This window comes from Notolepis coatsorum (assembly GCF_963971535.1).
Source record: "Notolepis coatsorum genome assembly, chromosome: 10".
Lineage (NCBI taxonomy): Eukaryota > Metazoa > Chordata > Actinopteri > Aulopiformes > Paralepididae > Notolepis > Notolepis coatsorum.
This window is the reverse complement of record NC_140174.1, coordinates 96838139-96862798: the sequence shown is the minus strand read 5'-3', so window position 1 is coordinate 96862798 and position 24660 is coordinate 96838139. Positions and strand designations below refer to the sequence as shown.

The following is a 24660-nucleotide window of genomic DNA, read 5'->3' as shown; positions in this document are numbered from 1 at the left end:
CCTCGAGGGGTTTCCAGGGGGTCCCCAGCATAATGTATAATGTTACATGATAATGTAATAATGTAATGATAATGTAATATCAGTAATATTTTCTTCACTAGAAGTATAGCTCAATGATAGAATGTATAAGTGACTGTTCTGATCATAGGTTTCACCCTCTTACAGTGTCATATACAGTATAGACAGACAGTTATGGCATTCCGGACTACATCCTATCTAGCAACGATAAACTGATTAATCCTGAGCGCTGATAACTCCATAAAGGGATATTTCACTTTAGTAGAACATGTCAGGTTTCAGCAGTCTTACCTCTATGTAAGTGCATCTCCAAATAAGCTAGCGTCCACTGTTGTCCCTGTTGTCTGCTGTCAACACCACCCAGGTGTCAGGCTCCTCATTTACTTCCATAAATCTTTGGGAGCTAGTCTAAATATCATACTTCTGAAGTAGAAACAAACTACGGCTGTGCAGAGTTGAAAAAAAACAGACATTTCTGAATCAAAGGTACATGTTTGTTTTGGCATTTGATGTGTCTTTACACAGTTATTACCCTTGAAAAATAAGAGTGCTGTGTACCTGTATGAATATGTAGCCTGTTCTTTTATTTATAAAAAAAGAGAAAAAAATATCTGGCAGCATATTTGATTGACTTTGCTGGTGTGAACATTCTCATGTGGTTGTAGAATGTGGTACCAGAAATAGAGACCGATATCCTCCATGTTATCTGTACAGGGTAAAAAGATTTTGTTACCCTCAGTTAGGGCTGGGCGATATGGCCAAAAATGATATCACGATATCGATAATGATATCATATCACTCGATATCTATAATTATCTATATTGTTATAAGTATTAAAAAAAAACATTTTAAACAACCATTTGCATGTTCTTGGTATCTGATTCTAGGGACATCTTGGATCTCAGGGAATGTATTCCCAGTGTCAGAAATACTGTGTCTGTTACTAGGCTTGAGTAAATTGTAATGAACCAAATGAGAATATCAATTCAATTTTTTTTTTTTTTGACTGTTTAGTTTAGTTTAGTTTATTCGGATCCCCATTAGCCATTGCCACAGGCATAGGCTACTATTACTGGGGTCCACACAAATCAATACAATACAATAAAATCAATACAATACAATACAATTAATACAATACAATACAATAAAACAATACACCTCAATAACACCTAAAAATATTATATAATAAAATATCTAAGTTCACCAATCACACATACCCATCTACTCAATCATGTTTCAAGGCATATATGTTCACTTAAAGCACAACAATACATCTCAATACAATATACAAATATATTAAAAATCAAGTTCAACAATCACCCATACCCATCTTCTCAATCACCCACTATGTTTACTTAACTGACAGTACCACTCTTTCTTATATGATGTTTAAGGTGTTTTTTAAATGTCTGTTTGTCTTCAACCCTAGTTAGTGCAGGTGGTAAGGAATTCCATGCAGTCATGGCTCTATACATCAGTCCTTTTCATTGCATTTGTTCTTGGCATCTTTACAGTACATCTTTCCATTGACACATGCCTGGTGGAGTAACTGTCTGTTGATTGTGAATTGTATCTCATCATATAGACAAACAGGTTTTTTGTTCTTATATATATTTCTAAAAAACATTATGATATTTACATTTAGTCTTTGTTCTACCATTAACCATGACAGTTTTTCATGCATGCTTACTATGTTTGACCTTTTCCTACAATTCAGAGCAAGGCGTGCTGCTTTGTTCTGTGTCATTTGTAGTTTTCCCAGTTTCTCTTCCAGCACTTCCCCAGATCCCCGGACAGTAATCCAGATGTGAAAGGATCAGAGCCTGGATAACATGGATCTCCGACTCTGGAGTTAGGAATTCTGCACATCTTCTAATTAAAGCCAGCCCTCTCCCCATCTTTTTTGTTATGTTATTTATATGCGTTGACCAGTTCACAGGGTTGTATCATCCGCATATATAGCCACCTTTGCTTTCTCTAAAATTAACGGCAAATCATTTGTATAAATGGTGAATAACAGAGGTCCAAGGCAACTTCCCTGCGGAATTCCATACTTAACATTTTTCGCTTCAGATAGGCTTCCGTTAAAAAATACTCTGGTTTCTACTGTATAAGTAGCTAGTTATCCATGAAACTGACGATGAAGCAAAGCCATAGTCTTTAAGTTTCTCCAGTAGTATTTCATGATCCATAACATCAAATGCTGCACTGAAGTCTAACATCACTGATCCTGCTCATTTCTTTCTATCAATATCCATTAGACAATCATCTACTAGCTGTGTCAACGCTGTCGCTGTTGAGTAACCATCCCTATAGGCATGCTGAAAATCAGTATTCAATTCATTGTCATTGAAGTAACTCTGAATTTGTGTAAACACTATTTTCTCCATTATCTTCGCTAACACTGGCAAAATGCTCACAGGGCGACTGTTTGCACCCGACAGGTTGACTTTTGCATTTTTCTGTAAAGGAATGATTTTAGCCTCCTTCCAGATTTTTGGACATATACCATATTTAATGCTTTGATTTATAATATGTGTGACCGTACCTGCTACATGCTTTGCTGAAACCTTCAGTAGTCTACCATCCATGTTATCCAGGCCTGCTGGTTTTTCCTTTTTTATATCTGACAACATTTCCTCCACCATTTTAGTGTCAACAGAACATAGACTAAATGAGCATTTTTTATCTTTCATAATCCTTTCTAATATGTTATCATTATATTTTACATTACTCATACACATATTATTCCTTAGAGTTTCAACCTTACACAAGAAGAAGTCATTGAAATACCGAGCTATATCAACAGGCTTTGTTATAAATGCCCCATCAACCTCAATAAAGCTAGGTACATTGTTATTCCCCCTTCCTAGTACAGTGTTAAATGTTTTCCATAACTGTTTACTGTCATTTTTCACTTCAATTATCTTAGCTTGAAAATAGCTTTTCTTTTTCTTTCTATTCCACTTTGTGACACAATTTCTAAGCTTGCGGTAGTTCTGCCAATCAACCAGACATCCAGACTCGCATGCTTTACTTTTTGCTGCATTTCTTTCTGCCATACAATCTTTTAATTCTTCATCTAACCAGGGTGCCCTTACTGTTTTCACTGTACACTTAACTATAGGCGCATGTCTGTCTGCTACTTGGATAAACCTCTTCATAAATATACTTAGTGCTTCTTCTGAGTTATCCTCTTTATATACATCATCCCATGATATCTTTTCAATATCTTTGACAAATTCCTCTTCCCTTAAATTCTTATATGATCTTTTATGTATAATCTTAGGTCCAGCTTTTGGTATTTTTGCCTTTCTAGTGAATGCTATAATATTATGATCAGTGCATCCTATATTAGCTGATATAACTTTTGAACATAGCTCTGCACTATTAGTGTACACATGGTTGATGCATGTAGAAGATTTTCCAGCCTTGCTTGTTTGCGTTCTAGTTGGTTGGTTGACCAGCTGTACTAGATCACATGCATTCACTATGTCTACTAGTTTTTTCTTTAGTGAGCAGTGTACAGAAAACCAATCAATATTCAGATCACCTAATAAATACATTTCATTTTTCCCATCAGAAACTTTATCAATCATCTCGCATACATTGTTCATATATACAGCTTTTGCATTTGGAGGTCTATAGCAGCATCCTATCAAAATAGGCTTAAGGTGAGGAAGATGGACCTGTAACCATATCACTTCAATTTCTTTTGACATAAAATCATTCCTTTGTTTCACAGGAATGTGATTCTGTACATAAATCATTACACCTCCTCCAAATCTATTTCTATCCCTCCTATAAATACTATATCCCTGAATCAATACCTCATCATCATCAAATGACTGGTCCAAGTGAGATTCAGACACAGCCATAATGTGTATGTTGTTTACATGTAACAGACATCCAACTTCCTGTACTTTATTTCTAATACTATTTATATTTATATGTGCAATTTTTAGCCCTTTATTTGGAATGTTAAGTAATTCAACATCCATATTAAAGTATAAAATTTGATTAAAAACGCATTGTCCTGTGCCTACAAGACCTTATGGTACCTCTTATTCATGTTGTTCACCCTGTATTGACGCCATCCCTCTTAGGCTGTTGCTTCGTGCAGGGTGTGTGATCAGCTGGTCTGATGGCACCTACTTTGTTTGAGCCTTGGAGGCTTTGTTGTTGGCCAGGTGGCTGTTGAATATCTTCCTGGTCATCAGCCCGCTTCTTTACTGGTGGGCTGGTCCCAGATTCTGAGCTTAGTGATCCAATTTCCCTCTGTCGCTTCGCACTTATGGCCTTTGCAGGTTGGAAATAAGCTCGAATTGATGATGGGTCAACTTCTGTCTTAATTACAGAAGAGTTGGGTCTTTGACTGGTTGTCCTGGTGTTCTCTTTGACAGGTTTGTCCTGACTCTCTTCATGTCCTTTCATTGCTCTCTTGTTCTCCTTATTTTTCTTATTTTTCGGTTTGTTTTTCTTCTTGGTCACGTCTGTAGCTACAGTAGGGACCTCATCTCCAGTCACCTCCTCCAACTCCTTCACCTCCTCCATCTCAGACTCCCCTTCCTCACTCTCGATTGGCTCTGTCACATCTTTAGAGGGGGGAGGTTTTTCCACATACTTGTTGTAGGTCTCCTCAATGACTAATCGACTCTTCAGTGTCTGGACTGTATTTTGGGTTACGTTCACTGTCATGTGTCGGCTTGCCATGCTGTTGTATGTTTATCTGTCCATAGTAGAAGACCTTAACCCAGTGTGTACCCATCTTCACAGACCGAGGAATGTTCTTGGAGGGCATGGCTTCTATGTAGACCATCCGGTCTCCATTGGAACAGTTTGTCAGCTGGTTGTTGTATCGAATCATTCGTTTCATGACATTGCCTACCATCTTACACCCTCTTTGACTCAAAAACTCAGTCACAATGCTATCATCAGCAGATTCAGGTAGCTCTTTAATGTTGATCTGAACTGCATTCTGATTAGCCATGCGTGATTTAAGGCTAAAAGGGTTGTCATCTTTCAGGTCAATATGTATTCCACGAACCACAATTCCTCTCATAAGTAGTTTGGCTCTTGCTTCTTTATCACGCAGGTAGATACGCCAGAGTGCTCCAACTCTTTGCACTGACCTTAGATGATTTGGGTGGACCTCCTGTATGAGGCAGTGGTAGTCGATCTCTCCTTCTCTCACTGGTTCCTTTATGGACTCATCTCTTGTTAGGATTTCCCTCTCCATAATGAAGACTGGGAGGATTGCTTCATTTGTCAAGTTGCGCCCAGCCACCACACTCCATGTGTCCTCTTTGGCTGGGCCCGACTCAGCCATGTTGCCTTGTTTGTGTTACCGATGTCTGTTTACTTGTTGCCAGATGCCTGTTTCCAAGCTCCAGCCGAGAGGCAGGAGCTGGAAAACACAACTGCTCCACAGCCCAAAGTCCTATGTAGCACAGGTCCAACGTTTAAAAAAGAATTCCACTGAAAATGAGTATGAAAATTAGGTTTTTGTCCACAAAAATTCAGGGTGAAAATACAAAATGGCCGTCCCCTGGTGTATGGTGCCTGGCTGCTGCTGCTGTTATAAGTATTAAAAAAAAACATTTTAAACAAACATTTGCATGTTCTTGGTATCTGATTCTAGGGACATCTTGGATCTCAGGGAATGTATTCCCAGTGTCAGAAATACTGTGTATGTTACTAGGCTTGAGTAAATTGTAATGAACCAAATGAGAATATCAATTCAATTCTTTTTTTTTGACTGTGAATAACGCCATGCTAAAATTGACCAGACCTGAAAAATCTAAGCAAATGAATAAAGGGAAGATGATTAAACAGAAGGTTTTGTAGATACAGTACTGAATTCTGGCATCCGGACACATGCAATTTGAAATATGATTATAGAATATAAAATATCAGGCCTAAAATGGTTATGCGATTAATTAATTACAAATCCTGTAATTAATTAGATAACTTTTTTTAATCGCCTGACGGCACTAGTTATAACGTGATACCAACTTATCACGTTAGAACGTGAAGCAATTTATGTTAAAACAATAAGTTATCACGTTTTATTACATGGCGTTTTCACATTCGCCGAAATGCTTGCTTGTGATTGGTCAATAGCGCTCGCCAGAGGTCCGATATGTAAGGGATAATGTATGGCTACGAGGTCATTGTCGCAAAATAATTGACCGACACGGAGTTTAAAATACCGAGGCGCCGCGCCGAGGTGTTTTAAACGTAGTGAAGGTCAATTATTTTGCGACAATGACCGGGTAGGCTATACATTATCCCGCTTATTACATGGCTAACTTACTAACAATATACCTAATTCATTTGACAAATCGCAGTTGTTCTGTGGCTCTGTCAGCCCAAATAAAGTGATTATTATTATCACGGGCAGCAGCCTCTGTTCTGGCTCCGCTGTGTTCTGGCTCCGCTCGTCGCTCCGCCCCCTGTCATCGCCGGCAGCACTGAATTGCACTGAAACAGTGTGTGTCAGTGGGCTTGATTGCCAACAGCTGCGCACTGCGGTCATTATTGAAAAAACAGCTGTCATTATTGAAAAATAATGACCGCAGTCGGGGGGCTATTGACCAATCACAAGCAAGCATTTCGGCGAATGTGAAAAACGCCATGTAATAATACTCGATAACGGACCTCTGTGGAACAATAATGACCGCTGTGCGCAGCTGTTCGCAATCAAGGCCACTGACACTGCATCAGTGCAGCCAATCAGACACACCTGCTGGCTGCACTGACAGCGGAGTGTGTGTGACGATGACAGCGGAGCCAGAACAGAACTGCGTCTGCATTTGATCTCGTCTTGTCCATGTAAAATGAATTAGGTATATATTGTTAGTAAGTTAGCCATGTAATAAGCGGGATAATGTATAGCTATACTCGATCATTGTCGCAAAATAATTGACCTTCACTGACATTTAAAACACCTCGTGCTGCGCCTTGGTATTTTAAACTCTGTGTCGGTCAATTATTTTGCGACAATGACCTCGTAGCTATACATTATCCCTTACATAACGTGAAACATTTTATGTTAAAGCAATAAATTATCACGTTAGAACGTGAAATGTTTTATGTTAAAACAATAAGTTATCACGTTATAACGTGATACTGATATTTTGTTTCTGTTTCTGGTGTGGCAGCAATACACTTCCGTAGGATTGCATTATTTTATGGCCCTTTCATTCCCTGTGTAGACTAATGTTTTGGTCCCATTGTACAGATAAGACGGAGCGTTAACTGTCTGCTCCTCCTGCACCCGCCCTCTGTAGAGACTGAACTTTGGTTCGGTTTATCGATCAGATGTTATGGTTCCTCCTCGCTGCAGTTAGTCTACACAATACGATGAACCTTTCTGCATTACCACAGGTCTGCACCTGCTCGTCACGTCGAGATGTACTGCTCCCCAGTCTGCCTTTCTATCAAGTCCTCAGACGTGATGTTACGGAGAGGAGGAGCGCAACATGTCATTTGTTGAATGATTGTTTTGATTTAGTAGGCGCTGTAGCATATAGTTTACCCCGGCGGATTACTACCTAATTGGGGTCTTTAGTGCCGCCAGACCAATAACAGTTTGTTCCCGGCTGCAGGCCTAGCATGTCCGGCCTGCACCTGGTGAAGAAGGGACGAGAACAGAGGAAAATGGACCTGCAAAGAGACTTCACCGTGGCTTCGCCCGCTGAGCTAGTCACCCGCTTTGGTGGTGACCGTGTCATCGAGAAGGTAAGGGAGATACTCTCTGTGTGCTTCTGAAACTGTTACTTCTGTTGTTTTACTTACGTATTGTATTGGTTATTTTTGGTTATATGCTTATATTTTTTTGTTTATATTTTACATGTGTGTGTATATATATATATATATATATATATATTGCCCATTCACCAAGAAGGGTGTATACAAGCTCAGTATCTTGATATTTACATATCAATTAGTCCATAAGCACTCCCCACTGTATCATAATAGTCATACATTCTTCCCTTTACAATTATTTTTTCTCTCACACTCTAAGCTGCTATGTCATATTTTCTATAGTATAAATCTTTCTAACCATTGTACATTGAACAGTAGGGGGTTCAGTCTTACACCAATGTATTGTTATTTCCTTCTTGCTTGTGATCAATAGTATCTTGTTTAAATATCTATCAATATCAATGATACAATCATTTATATCTCCAAGGTACATGATTTTACATTCCTCAGGTATATCATATCCCAAAATGTTTTTAATTGTATCACGAACACCTTCCCAAAATGAGTTTAGTTCCTGGCACTCCTCCCAAGATGTGTGTGTGTGGTTTGCCGCTCTGCTCCCACACCTCCGCCAGCATGGTTGCTTCTGGTTTTATGTGTAAATAAAGATTATGTGGCGGTGTTGGTTAACGGTGGCTTTGCAGCAGTCGGTGGCATGCTGCCCATCGAACCCCGCCTTTCTCAGCCCGCTTCACCTCTCTGTCGTTCTGTTATATAGGTGCTAATAGCCAACAATGGCATAGCAGCGGTCAAGTGTATGCGCTCCATCCGCCGATGGTCCTATGAAATGTTCCGGAATGAGAGGACCATCCGTTTCGTGGTGATGGTCACACCTGAAGACTTGAAAGCTAACGCAGGTCATTATGAGATGCCTCATTGTTATTACCTAAAAGCTTATGTAGGTCTATCTAGAATAACAACATGAATAATAATTGTGTATAATAATTGTGTGCATCCTTTTCTTTTCTATTGTTTTGTTATATTTTCTACCTATAGAGTACATCAAAATGGCTGATCATTATGTACCTGTGCCTGGTGGGCCCAACAATAATAACTACGCCAATGTAGAGCTGATAGTGGACATCGCCAAGAGAATCCCAGTACAGGTATTCTTCCCTTGACTGTCATTCATCTATATCCCAGTACAGTATCCATTGCCATTCATCTATATTAACAAGAGAATCCCAGTACAGGTACTCTTCCCTTGTCATTCATCTGTATTAACAAGAGAATCCCAGTACAGTTATCAGTTACTCTTTCCTTGACTGTCATTCATATATAATTAACAGAACTATTGCTGCAGAGAAAAACTGTCTGTTTTTGTCTCCATGACCCCTGAAAGGAATCCAGTTTTCTGGACCACGTTCTATTGTCAATAACTGTGTTCCTCACTGCTGACAGGCTGTCTGGGCTGGATGGGGTCATGCCTCAGAAAATCCCAAACTGCCTGAGCTATTGAGCAAGGCAGGAATATCATTCCTAGGTATGTGTATTTGTATTGGTATTTGTATTATGAATCTAGCTTACTCTAATTTTCATAATTGCCTATGGGTCTTTGTTTAAAAAAAAAAAAAAAAAAAAATGAACGTGGTACAGTGTGATTTAATAATAATAATAATAATAATAATAATAATACATCTATCTTATATAGCGCTTTTCCAGGTGCTCAAAGACGCTTTATTTGAAATTGTCATTCTCAGGATCTAATAGTCATCCCATAAGTTTACTGCCAGTTTTAAGTAAACTGATGGAAAGAATAGTAAGTGAACAGATTAAATGCTACTTTTCTTTTAACACATTAACCACTGATTTTCAACATGCATATCGTGAAGGACATTCAACAGCGACTGCTTTAACCCAAATGACGGATGATTGGCTGAAAGAGATAGATAAAAAGAAAATGGTTGGAGCTGTCTTGCTTGATTTTACTGCAGCATTCGACATCATAGATCACAAATTCTTACTTAAAAAACTTGAATGTTACGGTTTCTCCTCATCTGCACTATCTTGGATGCAAACTTATTTAGCAAACCGGAAACAAATAGTTTTTTTTAATGGGAGTTACTCAGAAGTTAAAACGGTAAGGTGTGGAGTACCCCAAGGAAGTTGCCTTGGGCCTTTGCTCTACACCATATTTACAAATGACATGCCTCTTGTCCTAAATAAGTCCTATATTTCTATGTATGCGGATGATTCAACGATTTACAAATCAGCCTCAACAGCCAATGAATTAAATACGGTCCTAAAGGCAGAGTTGCAATCAGTGATGGAATGGATAAAGAATAACAAACTAGTTCTAAACATATCAAAGACAAGTAGCATAATTTTCGGTTCAAACCATACTCTAAGAACGAACCCAGTCTTGAAACTTTTGATAAGTGATGTGGTAATTAATCAAGTCCAGGAGACTAAACTCCTAGGGGTAACATTAGACAGTAAATTGTCATGGTCACACCATATAAACAATATAGTAGTGAAAATGGGAAGAGGGATTTCTGTAGTTAAAAGATGCGCTCATTTGTTACCACTAAATTCTATCAAACGGGTAATTCAAGCTCTGGTTTTGTCAAATCTTGACTATTGTCCTGCAGTATGGTCGAATGTAACGACGAATAAACTGAAAAAATTACAAATGGTACAAAACAAAGCAGCACGTATAGCGCTTCGCTGTGAGTACAGAACTAATGTTGCAGCGATGCACAGTTGTTTAACTTGGTTACTTGTCAAACATAAATTACTCTGCTCACTCCTTGTATTCACTAGGAATATTCTTGTTACAAAGATCCCCTCAATTTTATATAACAATTTATCTATAAGTCTTGACAGACACAACCATTCCACCAGACATGCTTCTGCACGAGGTTTTACACTTCCAAAAGTGAGGTGGAATGCAATGAAGCGAACTGTCATGTTCCGTGGTATGCAGGAATGGAACTCTCTTCCCAGACATGTTAAGCAGGAGAATAGTAAATGTTGTTTAAAAATCATGGTAAAACAACATTTTCAACCAAAGAAATTGACATTCCCTAATAGATAGTGTGTACGTAAATGAAAATGTATGTGTCTGATAAAGAGATAGGTATATATAGATGAAAAGGCATGTGTCTGATAGGGATATATTATTAAAAGATTGTATAATTGACTGATATGAACATAGATAATGTATGTAAAAGCTAAATAGTATATTATGCTGTATTGTATTATGAATTAATTATGAGTAGGTATTATTGTATTGTATTATGAATTCATAAGGCGTATATATTGTTTTGTATTATGAATTTGATTAGGGTTTTTATTGTTGTTTTAATTGTCTGTATGACATGTGAATGTTGTGAGTGTATAAGTCTGTAACTGTATTTTACGTGTTATGGACCCCAGGAAGAATAGCCCCAGCACTGCTGTGGCTAATGGGGATCCAAATAAACTTAGATCCAAATAAACGTACATGGGCAGGAGAGACAAACTATGGCAAAAAAGAACAAAAACTGAACAAAAATAATACATGACAAAATAAAATAAAACCGACAGAATTAGAGGTCAAAAGCAAGATTGAAAAGGTGAGTTTTGAAGGCTGATTTAAAAGATGTCAGGGTGTTTGCATCACGGATATGGCTGGGGAGGGCATTCCAGAGGGAGGGGGCAGCAGCAGCAAAGGCCCTGTCGCCCCAGGTCCGGAGCTTGGTCGTGGGAGGTGTTAGGAGGTTGGCATCTGCAGACCTAAGGCGACGGGTGGGCGTGTGACGGTGGAGGAGGTCGGACAGGTAGGGAGGGGCAAGGTTGTTGAGGGCTTTAAATGTGATGAGTAGTATTTTAAAATGTATCCTGTATTTGATTGGAAGCCAGTGGAGGTCGTGGAGGACAGGGGTGATGTGATCAGAGCGACAGGTGGAGGTGAGCATGCGGGCAGCAGAGTTTTGGACATATTGGAGTTTATTGAGAATAGTGTTTGGTGAGCCGTAGAGGATGCTGTTGCAGTAATCTAGTCTTGATGATATGAATGCATGAACCAGTGTTTCAGCAGCGGAGAGTGATAGGGAGGGGCGGAGACGAGCAATGTTCCGGAGGTGATAGAAGGCCGATTTGGTTATGTGGTTCACATGGGGGAGGAAAGAAAGGGTGGAGTCCAGGATAATGCCAAGGTTACGGATGTGAGTGGAGGGGGTGACAATGGAACCATCAATATTTAGGGTGAAATCCTGGGTGTGGCTGGTGAGGGATTTTGGACCGATAATGATGATTTCTGATTTATTGCAGTTTAATTTGAGAGTTATTTTGCATCCATGTTTTGATGTCTGTGAGGCAGGTGGTGAGGGTGGAAAGAGTGGCTGGAGTGATAGTCTTGGTGAAAACGGAGGCCATGTTGGCGGATAATCAGACCAAGTGGAAGGATGTAGAGGATGAAGAGCAGGGGACCAAGTACTGAGCCTTGGGGGACACCATGAGTGATGGGGGCAGTGGGGGATTTGCAGTTGTTGATAGAGATGAATTGGTGCCTGTGTGAGAGGTATGATTGGAGCAAGGTGAGGGGGATTCCGGAGCTGCCAATGGAGGACTGGAGACGAGTGATGAGGATGGGGTGACTGATGGTGTCAAAAGCAGCGCTGAGGTCTAGGAGAATGAGGATGGAGAGGGAACCAGAGTCGGCAGAGAGGAGTATGTCGTTGTGACCTTTAGAAGAGCAGTTTCGGTGCTGTGTTTGGTGCGGAATCCGGATTGAAATGTATCATAAAAGTTATTGTTGTCGAGGTAGGATTTTAATTGAGAGGCAATGGCTTGCTCAATTATTTTTGAGAGGAAGGGGAGGTTGGAAATGGGGTGGAAATTATCAAGGGTTTCAGGGTTGAGACCGGGTTTTTAACTTTTTTTAGTAAGGGGGTGACAGAAGCAATTTTGAGGGCGGGGGGAAATAGGCCAGTGGTCGGAGAGGAGTTTACGATGGAGGTGATTAGGGGAGAAAGGGCAGGGAGACGAGCCTTGACTAGGATGGAGGGGATAGGGTCCAGGATGCAGGTTGAAGTTTTCATTGTAGAGAGAATGGAGGATAGGTCCGATGCGGTGATTTCAGTGAAGGATGTAAAAGGGGGGTTGGGCGGTGGAGGGGGGGTTGAATCCGGAGGGGAGATGTGTTGGCGGAGGCAATTGTTAGTTGGGTGTGGATTTTGTCAATTTTTGTTTGGAGATGTGACAGATAGGAGACACATTTACTGACAGTGAAGGAACAGGAGATTGTGTCAGAGGGTTTAAGAAGTGTGTTGATGGTGGAAAACAGAGTCCTGGGGTTGTTGCTGCCAGACTGTATGATAGCGGAGTAGTGGGAGGAGCGTGCAGAGTTGAGGGCGTCTTTGTAGAGCTGTTGATGTTTTCTGTAGGCCTCTTTATGGACAGTGAGACCGGTTTTATTGGATAGCCGTTCGAGCTGGCGGCCCTTGGATTTAAGGTGGTGTAGGTGATCGGTGTACCAGGGGGCGGAGTGAGTGAAGGAGACAGACTTTGTTTTGATTGGGGCGAGCTGATTGAGACAGGAGGAGAGAGTGTTGTTGTAGATGTTGACCAGGTCTGTAGGGGAGCCATGCTGTAAGAGGGAGGCATCAGGGATGGTGTCAGTCAGTAGGGAGGAGAGAGAGGAGGGATGGATGGATTTGACATTACAGAATGTTATGGAACGCATCTGCTTGATTGGGGGAGTAGGGATGAGAATGTCCATGGTGATAGCCAGATGATCAGAGATGGTGAGGTCGGAGCAGGTGAGATTACTGATGGAGATGCCAGATGTGCAGACCAGATCCAGTGTATGACCTTTCTTATGAGTGGGAAAATCAACATGCTGGGTGAGATTAAAAAATTTAAAATGTCCAGGAATTCTGTGGAGGTTTTGGAGTCCGAAGTATCAACATGAATGTTGAAATCACTGATTAAAAGGATGGATGGAGAGATAGCACAGAGTTGTGTCAGGAATTCAGACGGGTCAGAGGGGAAGGTTGGGTTTGGTTTGGGGGGCCGGTAAATGACTGCAGTGACTAGGGGTTTGGGACCAGACAGTTTAAAAGCAAGGTGTTCAAATGAGGAGGCAGCTGGGATGGTAATATTGCTTGTGCCAATGCTTCTTTTGTGGAATGTGGCTATTCCACCTCCACGCCTCTGGAGGCGTGGTTTGACCATGTAGAAGTAGCCATCAGGGGTGGTCTGATTAAGAAAATAATAATCCAGGGGTTTTTGCCATGTTTCCGTTAAGCAAAGAAAGTCCAGGTTATTGTCTAATGAATTCATTGAGTAGAGGGGTTTTATCTTTATTTAGTGATCGGGTGTTAAACAGAGCAAATTTGAGATGTGGTTGGATTTGGTCAGACTGGTGTGCTTTGGGAAGGGGGCGGAGGCAGACAGAACGCACATGTGGGTTGTTTTGATGACGTAATGTTGTTTTGTATTAATGTATTCATTCATACAATTTAAATCAACATGTGAGCATTTACAGGATCTTAATAACTAACCGATACTAGAAAGGTGCGCTCAGTAGAGTGCAGATCTCCACCAGGTGGCACGCCGGACTCAAAGACACGAACAAAAAGACTGACCGCTCTCCTATGCTTCCTGTTACCGTCTGGTGCTAATAACTATAACTGGAGTGCAGTCAGTGTGTCTGTCAGCGTTGGCATACATGCTCTACTGAGCGCACCTTTCCTAGTTTCAGATGGGTTTGTTTACAGCTGCATCGAGTCGCCGGAGGGTCGGTGATGACGACGGTTGTTTCTTGTCCCACTCTCAGGGCCGTCCAGCAAGGCCATGTGGGCTTTGGGAGATAAGGTGGCATCTGCCATCGTGGCACAGAGCGCTGACATTCCCACCCTGCCCTGGAGCGGATCAGGTGATACATGATGATCCTCACTGTTTCATATGACCTGACCGGAACTATTTCATACCAAAATATTACCCACTATTTAACTTTTACTGTACAGACGTATTTTTTTAGAATAGAAAATAACTTTCATAGAACTGCCATAGTGGCCGGTAAGGTAGATCATAATAACATACTGTGGATTGGACCGTAATGTGCGTGGATCAAAACAGACTCACTTGACTGCATTATATATGTTTTGATGAAATGAGAATGTTTCCAGCTTGTATTCGGTTCCCTGTATCAGTGTATTTGCAAGGTCTTTGCCGCACTGTGATCCCACTGTGTGTGTGTTTCCACTGTGTATGTAACGCCGTGTTTCTCTCTCTCCGTGTCAGGGTTAAGGGTGGACTGGGACGAGGAGGACCAGAAGCTGGGTCATATCATCAGTGTTCCCCCCGAGGTCTATATCCACGGCTGCGTGCGTGATGTAGACGACGGGTTAGCGGTACGCATGAACAGCAGGCGTCATTATCCTCCCAGCCTGGGGCGTTCTGTTCTGTTCTTGCCTCTGGAGACATCTCTTGTTGTTTCAAATCTATTTTTCTATCCTTCAAAGGGAGCAGAGAAGATTGGTTATCCGGTTGTGATCAAAGCCTCCGAGGGAGGCGGGGGGAAGGGGATCCGTAAGGTGGAAAGTGTCGAGGACTTTCCAAACTTCTTTAGACAGGTTTGTCTTTTCATGATTATTTAACTTTTTTTTTTAAAGATACATCTTTTTTGCATTTATTGCTTTTCATGGTCAGACATGACCGACAGAGGAGGAGAGGATGAACGGGAGAAGAGGCGGGGAAGACATGCAACAAATGTCACCGGGAGCGGGAGGCGAACCCGGGACGGCCGCGTAGGTGTGCAAGGCACTATGCGGTGCACCAAGAGGGCGCCCCGATTATTTTACTTTTAAGTTGCATAAACTACGATTCTCTTATCATTAGTGGAGTCTATATGGTCTTCGTTTCATTGGGCCATCATTCATGCATTCATTCATTGTAGCCTCAAACCACTAAACAATGTGCTTCTTCCATTGTTATTGTATGTGGTTGAGTCCACATTTCAAAAGATAGAAGATCTTACTTAGTGCACCTTTAAACACCTCAGTGCTGTGTCTTTAAAGGGACATTTCACCAAAGAACAATGCTGATTTATGTTGCACATAATCTCACACACATCCAAACATTCTAAACAGTTTTGCACACATTCTTTTAGTTTTACACTTATTGAGAGTAAATGAGTTTGAATATGGCCACCAGTGATGTCATCGGGGACAATGAATCCTTGTGTTGTGTTAATTACAGTCCCCATTGCAGTCCCCATAAGGCAAGGTATTGCTATGTTTTCATTCTACATCATTTCATGGTGCTGTAATTAACACAACACAAGGATTCAGTTTCCCAGATGACATCACTGTTGGCCATATTCAAACTCATAGAATAACTCAAACTAAATTCATGTGTGCAAAACTATTAAGCGTTTTTGGATGTTTGTGAGATTATGTGCAAAATAAATCAGCATTGTTTTTTAGGTGAAGTGCCCCTTTCTCTGTGATGGCCACACCATTGACACTAATGGTGTCAAGATGGCGTCACTAATGCTTGAGGTCGCGTTTCCTCTCCTGAACGCAGGTGCAGGCTGAGGTTCCCGGCTCGCCCATATTCATCATGCAGCTGGCCCAGCACGCCCGGCACCTGGAGGTGCAGATCCTGGCCGACCAGTACGGCAACGCCATCTCCCTGTTCGGACGGGACTGCTCCATCCAGAGGAGACACCAGAAGATCATAGAGGAGGCTCCCGCCACCATAGCATCTTCCGCCACCTTGGAGCAGATGGAAGGGGTGAGCTGTGTTGTAAACGTGTAGTGGTGATAGAGGTGTAACGACTCGAGAACTACTAGGAATGTCTGATCACTAAGTGTGTCCCACCTAAACTGCACGGACTACAACGTATGACTTGTATGACTGCAGTTAGAGTACCTTATGTATACTCCACCTGTATATACTGTATACTTTACTTACTCATAGTATACATTCAGATTCTAAGTGTTATCTGCACCTTTGCACCTTTGATCACACTGCCTACTTCCTCATATGCGTATATTCAGAGTTACCTATATTGTTTACACTGCCTATTTTTACTTTTCTACTGTCCAGTTATTATTGTATTCACATCAATGCATAGATATTTTTTTCCCCACAGTTCACACCCCTTTGTGGCTAATTTAATTCACTTAATTTGTCCCGGTATAGACTAGTATCACGTGTTCAGAGTGTTCCTCTTTCTCTCCGCACCAGTATGCAGTGCGTCTGGCTAAGATGGTGGGCTATGTGAGCGCAGGAACCGTGGAGTACCTGTACTCTGAGGACGGGAGCTTCCACTTCCTGGAGCTCAACCCTCGCCTGCAGGTGGAGCACCCCTGTACGGAGATGATCGGAGACGTCAACCTGCCCGCCGCCCAGCTTCAGGTACCCTGCCCTCACTGAAGAAGCACTCTCTCACTCTCTATGTGAGGAATGGCGGTCTGTGACCAAGTGAGAGGTCACATGAGGACGACTGTGGCTCATCCGGTAGATAGATAGATACCGGTAGATACTTTATTCATCCCCTAGGGGAAATTCAGGAAGGTAATCGTTAAGGTTCCTGGTTCGATTCCGGCTCCTCCCAGCAGCAGGTCGAAGTGTCCTTGAGCAGGACACTTTGGTTGCCTCTGCCGTTGGTGTGTGAACGTGATAATGTGTGGGTGAACGTGAGGCACAAGTTGTAAAGCACTTTATAGATAGCGCTACAAAGATATCGCTATATAGATGCACCGTGTTAATCCAGTGTGTGGTCCCTGACAGATTGCGATGGGGATCCCCCTGCACAGAATAAAGGACATCCGCATGCTTTATGGGGAGGCTCCGTGGGGCGACAGCATCATTAACTTCGAGGCCCCAGAGTGCGTGCCTTCTCCAAGGGGACACGTGATCGCTGCCCGGATCACCAGCGAGAACCCCGATGAGGTGAGACCGGCTGATCTCATTCAATATTGATGTGGTATTTATTTTCTTATTTTTTTATTTATTTTTTTGCGATTTCTTGTCGGATGACTGGCTTGTTCTTGTGGTCACTCGCAGGGGTTCAAGCCCAGCTCAGGCACCGTGCAGGAGCTGAACTTCCGCAGCAGTAAGAATGTCTGGGGCTACTTCAGCGTCGGGGCCACGGGTGGCCTGCATGAGTTTGCAGACTCTCAGTTCGGCCACTGCTTCTCCTGGGGGGAGAACCGAGAGGAAGCCATCTCGTAAGTCGTCCCGTCGCTCTGTTGCCATGATGGTTGAATGAATCTGCACACTGTAACTTTTTCGTGAAAAGATATAGCTTTGTTATTTAGCTATCTAAATCATGGAGTTGGGCTGACAAAACAATGCATGAAACACAGTGACATTTCACATACACCCTCTTCTGGTCAGGTACGACCAGTGACGCGAAATTCATAAAAGGCTACGGTCTCCGCCTGTTCGTATCCAGCTCACAGCTCCGGTGTTGTCACCAGCTTGGCTGGCCGTTCACACTAATACAATTGGCAGTATTAGAGGGTGGGAGAAGCTGGCGGGGTGGGTCCAGGTCGTTGTAAACAGCGACTCCTACAGTTCGGTCGGGGCGCCTGCTAAGCGCGGATAGGATCTAAGTGGGATAGTGTGATCCTTCCACACGCTACGCCCTCTCAGTGAGAATCCGCGCTGCCAGGTGAAAAGAAGCGGTTGATTGGCTGGACGTGTGTCGGAGGAAGCACGTGGTAGCCTCCACTCTCCCAGACCGACTGTGGGGGGTAAGTGCGCAGCGACCAGGAAGGGGATTGGGAATTGGCATAACGACTAACATTGGGATGGGAGAAAATCGAAGGAAAAAAGGAGGGGGGAAAAGATAAAAGAAAAAAGGCTATGGTCTCATTTCTAGAGCATTACACGTGACACACAAATGTAAAACAGAGCCTAAAATGACCTAGCTTGAAAAGATTTATTTTGTTTTCTCTCATACTCTGTTTAAATACCATGCAGTTACCTCTCACAGCCACAGGGTGCCACTGTTCTATAGTGCAGATTTCAGTTTATTAGTAGATTAAAAAGTCTGTGCTCAACCAGGAGTAGATGCGCTAAATCCATGTAGATGTATGAAGCGCGAATTGTGGTTCATGCCTCATGGACTAGTTGCTTCATTAGCCATGTTGCACAATGTCATATGGAATTTGTAGCAGTGAGGTCCTTGTAGCAGTTAGGTTTCTGGAGCAGTTAGGTTCCTGGAGTAGTTAGGTGGAGCAGTTAGGTTCCTGGAGCAGTTAGGTTCCTGGAGCAGTTAGGTCCTTGGTGTAGTTAGGTGGAGCAGTTAGGTTCCTGGAGCAGTTAGGTTCCTGGAGCAGTTAGGTCCTTGGTGTAGTTAGGTCCTTGAAGCAGTTAGGTTCCTGGAGCAGTTAGGTCCTTGGTGTAGTTAGGTCCTTGAAGCAGTTAGGTCCCTGGAACAGTTAGGTTCCTGGAGCAGTTAGGTCCTTGGTGTAGTTAGGTCCTTGAAGCAGTTAGGTCCCTGGAACAGTTAGCAGTAGGTCCTTGGAGAAGTTAGGTCCTTGACGCAGTTAGGTTCCTGGAGCAGTTAGGTCCTTGAAGCAGTTACGTCCCTGGAGCAGTTAGGTTCCTGGAGAAGTTAGGTCCTTGGATAAGTTAGGTCCTTGACACAGTTAGGTCCTTGTAGCAGTTAGGTCCTTGGTGTAGTTAGGTCCTTGGTGTAGTTGGGTCCTTGAAGCAGTTAGGTCCTTGGTGTAGTTAGGTCCTTGGTGTACTTAGGTCCTTGAAGCAGTTAGGTCCTTGGTGTAGTTAGGTCCTTGGTGTAGTTAGGTCCTTGAAGCAGTTAGGTCCTTGAAGCAGTTAGATCCTTGAAGCAGTTTTATGCAAGAAGAGTGGTTTACATGGATGGCATGTCTCCTGTGGTGCAGGAACATGGTGGTGGCCATGAAGGAGCTGTCTATCAGAGGAGACTTCAGGACCACAGTTGAATACCTCATCAAGCTGCTGGAGACGGAGAGCTTTAGGAACAATGACATCGACACCGGCTGGTTGGATCATCTCATCGCAGAGAAAGTGCAGGTACCTGTAGGGGTTTAAGGAGACAAAATCACATGCTGTAAGTTCCTAACCAGAGGTGCACTGATACCGATGCCAGTATCGGGTATCGACCTGATACCAGGCTAAAATACTTGCACTCTGTGTCGATAATAAACCAATAAATTTGTACCTGCACAATGGTATTTGATGATAATCAAATAATTTGTCTTTCAGTTACATTAGAAAGTACAATGGATGGTTGCGATTTGATTTAAAGTTAATAATGTAACTGTCCGTATAAGAATGCTTTCCCACACAATTGGTCAAAAATGGTCTGTATCAACCAACGTGCTGATTTTGTTAGCAAAAAGTGGTGTGAGTGCACCTCTCGCCCATATATCAAATTATGGATAATTCGCAATCTTCTTTGAGGAAAAAGTGGAGAACATCCGCAGCTCCTTCTCCCAACCCCCACCCATTCCAAATGCTGAATCGAGAACCTCATCCTTCACTCTGTCATCTTTCTCTCCCATTACAGAAGCCGAGACCCTGACACTGGTAACGTCGAACCGTCCGACTACATGTCAGCTGGACCAGCTACCCTCCCCACTCCTCCAGACCATAGCACCGGACATCCTCCCATTCCTAACTGCAACCATCAACTCCTCACTCAACTCGGGGGTGGTCCCCACCTCCCTAAAACAAGCCAGAGTCACGCCGCTCATAAAAAAAAACTGAACCCCACCGTCATAGGCAACTACCGTCCTGTCTCTCTTCTCTCCTTCCTTTCTAAAACACTTGAACGTGCTGTATCCAACCAACTTACTGCTTATCTCTTACAGAACGACCTAGACCCTAATCAGTCTGGCTTCCGGACTGGCCACTCCACAGAAACGGCCCTCATTGCAGTCACAGAGGCACTTCACTTAGCAAAAACGAAAGGCCTCTCCTCTGTCCTGATTCTCCTAGATCTATCTGCAGCCTTCGACACAGTCAACCATCAGATCCTCCTCGCGGCCCTCGCAGGAATGGGAGTGGTTGACTCTGCGCTGACATGGCTGACATCATACCTCAATGACCGCTCCTACCAAGTGTCATGGAGAGGGACCCTGTCGGCCACCCGCCCCCTGCGGACGGGTGTCCCCCAGGGCTTGGTTCTAGGACCCCTTCTCTTCTCCCTCTACACCAGGGGTCTCAAACTCAATTTACCTGGGGGCCGCTGGAGGTACAGTCTGGGTGAGGCTGGGCCGCATCAAATATTCCACAAAAAAAGGGGTTCAAGTATTCTTCTCAGTGGTGTCAGTGGACTCATCCACAGCTATGGAAATGCACTGTGCATTTTTTTATTCTATCACAAAGCTGTTTAATCAAATCACCAGCCAGTATTTCAGTTATTCTGGTTGCTGTGCGGTCTGAGGGGGATTTGCTTTTGTTTGCCTTCAAACATGGTCTCCATCACTTTATTATGTATGCATCAGAGAGAGAGAATGGCTTCTTGTGTTTAGCCAACACCCATGCCACTGAGCACTGAGTGAGGACTTGGTTGCTTCTCGTTGTGACATAGATTTAACAATAATTCTGCTTGCAGCTTGATATGATGATTTCATTCCATTTATTTTTGTGGTTCTTAGCACTGAATTTTGAGGAAAGGTTGCATTAAATGTTTTGTTTCGTAGCGGCGTTTCAAATTGCCACCCTTCACAAGAGCTACCGTTTCTTGGCATATTAGTCACATTGGTTTGGTGCTGGGACTTTTCAGTCCATTCACCTTTGAATTGCAGTCGACTTTTCTTTTACTGACCATCTTTGAACATGCCATATTTTTCTGCTGGCTGCCTGCTGGCGAAACTACTAGCTACATTTATCTCACGGAGATAAAACTGGGAGCGAGATGCGCTGTCAACTCTGCTCTGACTCGGACTGTTTAAGACCCGCCCTACTCTGCATCTGATTCGCAGACTGTGGGTGGGGGGGAAAATGCTGACGGGACGCTGAATGTGATTGGACCAGAGCAGAGTACACAGACACAGACCATTGTGGCAGTGCAGCCGGACATGCAGAGCACTGCTCGCAGTCAGAGGAGATAGCGAGGATGCATTTGCCTTCCACTTTACTTGATATCACTCCGGAATCACGTTTCAACCAAGTCACTAACGTAACGTTGCTGTCATGAGCCTGCGCTATGGTCGCCTACAAGTGATAAAATAAATAAAACGTCCAACTCTCGCGTAACGACTCGGCAAACAGTTGCGCGCGGGCCGCACTAACACTAAACTTTATCAAGTAGGGGGCCACAAAATATCATCCAGCGGGCCGCAATTGGCCCGCGGGCCGCGAGTTTGAGACCCCTGCTCTACACTAAATCACTGGGTAACATTATCACTTCTCATGGCTTCTCCTATCATTGTTATGCCGACGATACTCAACTCTTCCTCTCCTTCCCTCCCTCAGATATCCACGTCTCTGAGTGGATCTCGGCCTGTCTGTCCGACATCTCCGCCTGGATGACGACCAACCACCTCAAACTGAACCTAAGCAAAACAGAATTGCTCCACCTGCCGACCAAATCCTCCCCCCTGACCGACCTTTCCATCACAGTCGAGAATGCAGCTGTGACCGCGTCCCCGACCGCCAAGAACCTTGGCGTTGTCCTCGACGACCAGTTGAACTTCTCTGCTCACATCGCAGCGACAACCAGAACCTGCAGATTCCTCCTGAGCAACGTCAGAAGGATCCGCCCCTTCCTGACAAAAGAAGCCACCCAACTCCTCGTCCAATCAACAGTCATCTCCCGCCTCGACTACTGCAACACACTGTTCGCTGGCCTCCCAGCCACTGCCACTAAGCCTCTTCAACTCATTCAGAACGCAGCGGCCCGCCTGATCTCAAACCTACCGAAGTCGGCCCATGTCACCCCACTTCTTAGGGACCTGCACTGGCTCCCCATTGCTGCACAAATCCGCTTCAAGGCCCTCGACCTAGCATACCATGCGGCAAAGGGAACCGCTCCCGCCTACCTCCGGTCAATGGTCTCTAACTACACACCCTCAAGACCCCTACGCTCTGCATCTTCTGGCCGCCTCAGACCTACTCCTATCCAAGCTCCGGGAGGGTCATCAAAGAGAAGTCTCCTATTCTCAGTCCTTGCCCCACAATGGTGGAATGAACTACCCACCCCAGTTAGGACAGCCGAAACACGTCCAATCTTTCGCCGTCGACTAAAGACGCACTTCTTCAACCATTATCTGAATAAAAAATTTAAAAATATATCTAACCCTAACTAACCTTACTGTCATGCACTTGTCCTAATAAACTAACCTACACTGTAGCACTCAACACTTTGATGAACATTGTTACTCAGCTGATAGAGTTGTGCCCTTCCTGATGGCTTGTCCTACAGAACTTGTAAGTCGCTTTGGATAAAAGCGTCAGCTAAATGACTAAATGTAAATGTAAATTATATTGTGCGGTTCCTGTCTTCCTCCAGGCCGAGAGACCAGACACCATGCTCGGTGTCGTCTGTGGGGGTTTGCATGTTGCTGACGCCAACATCAGAAAGAGCATGTCTGACTTCTTGCACTCACTGGAAAGGTCAGCGGTACACTTCCTTATGCCTTTTTAAAGCCCCAGTCCGTGGTTTATTTGACCATATATATGTTGAGTATATTCACATTAGGGCTGACCCCTATTAGTCAATTAGTCGACTAATCGTTCGAAAGGAGTTGTAGTCGACTAACGCTAGTGTGGCTAACGCTAATGGCACGCATACCAGAGGCTAACTGCCTACGAAAACAGGCACAGAGGCACTGAAAGAGGATTTCACCCATCTAATGAACACACTAGAGTAGACAAATATCAAGATGTATCCATCTGTGGACCAATTGCATGCTTTTGCAGAGGACAAGAAGCCTTCAGTCGACTCCTTCAGACATTAAGCACCCCCCACAGCCCAAATGGAATGATAAAAAAATAAAAATAAAAGAAAAAAAACATTATAGTTTTTGTAAAACATTTTTTTTTGGACTAATAGTCGACTAACGGCAAATGTTGGCCAATCATAGTCGACTATCCAAATCCTTAGTCGGGGACAGCCCTAATTCACATGCATTCTTGGAAGAGTTTAAAAAAAAAATTATCTCTCTTTCTCCTATTTTTCTCTGTTTTTCTCCCCGTCCCAATTTAGTCGTTGTGCCAATTCCCCCCCCTCCCCTACCTGGTTGTTGTGCGCATGTTCTCCTACTGGTCGGTACAAGGGAACCCTGAAGTATCCGCACGCTTCCTCCGACACGTGCGGCGACAGCCAGTGGCTCTCTTCTCACCTGGCAGCGAGGGCTCTCATTGGTGAAGTGTAACGCGTGGGAGGTCATGCTGCCTTCCTCAAGTCCTGCCTCCGCTGAGCAAGCGCCCAGACCTGACCTGTAGGCGTCGCTGTCCACAACGCCAGTTTCCCACCCACGGCTTCCACCCAGCCAAACGAGTTAGTATAGCGATCAGCCCAAGCCAAGGCAATGCCTACTTGCCTCTTGCATTGGTGATGAGCGCAATCTCCGCTACGCCACTTGACCGCCACATTCTTGGAAGAGTTTGATCTGTAAATGGAAAGTAAAGCTTTTGTAAATCGGAATATAGGTCTGTTTTCTCCAGTGTTTACGACCGTTACCAAATGTAAACAAACCTTTCACAGCCACAACATGCCCCAAATGCAATTAAAGTGGTGGGGGTTACCCATTTGTTTAAATCTGGATCACAGATTGGGCCTTTTTTTTAAGATCAATGTGTGATTTCTATACATGTAGGGGCCAAGTACTGCCTGCAGCAAGTCTACTCAACGCTGTGAACGTGGACCTGATATACGAGGGGGTCAAATACTGCCTCAAGGTATCTTCATCAACCTTCTCATCTTCCCTGTTCGAC

General features: G+C 43.5%; 1 protein-coding gene across 2 annotated transcripts in view; it reads left to right on the top strand.

Annotated features, from left to right (window-relative positions):
- acacb (acetyl-CoA carboxylase beta) overlaps positions 1-24660 on the top strand; it is a 107841-nt gene that overhangs the window by 17671 nt on the left and 65510 nt on the right. For both annotated transcript variants that reach the window (XM_084323682.1, XM_084323681.1), the window contains exons 3-16: positions 7629-7761; positions 8507-8645; positions 8785-8894; positions 9190-9271; positions 14552-14650; positions 15019-15128; positions 15240-15350; positions 16303-16512; positions 16969-17139; positions 17515-17676; positions 17791-17954; positions 19638-19788; positions 23234-23337; positions 24543-24624. In XM_084323682.1, the coding sequence (XP_084179808.1) occupies positions 7629-7761; positions 8507-8645; positions 8785-8894; positions 9190-9271; positions 14552-14650; positions 15019-15128; positions 15240-15350; positions 16303-16512; positions 16969-17139; positions 17515-17676; positions 17791-17954; positions 19638-19788; positions 23234-23337; positions 24543-24624 (1828 nt within the window). The remainder of the gene's footprint in view (positions 1-7628; positions 7762-8506; positions 8646-8784; positions 8895-9189; positions 9272-14551; positions 14651-15018; positions 15129-15239; positions 15351-16302; positions 16513-16968; positions 17140-17514; positions 17677-17790; positions 17955-19637; positions 19789-23233; positions 23338-24542; positions 24625-24660) is intronic.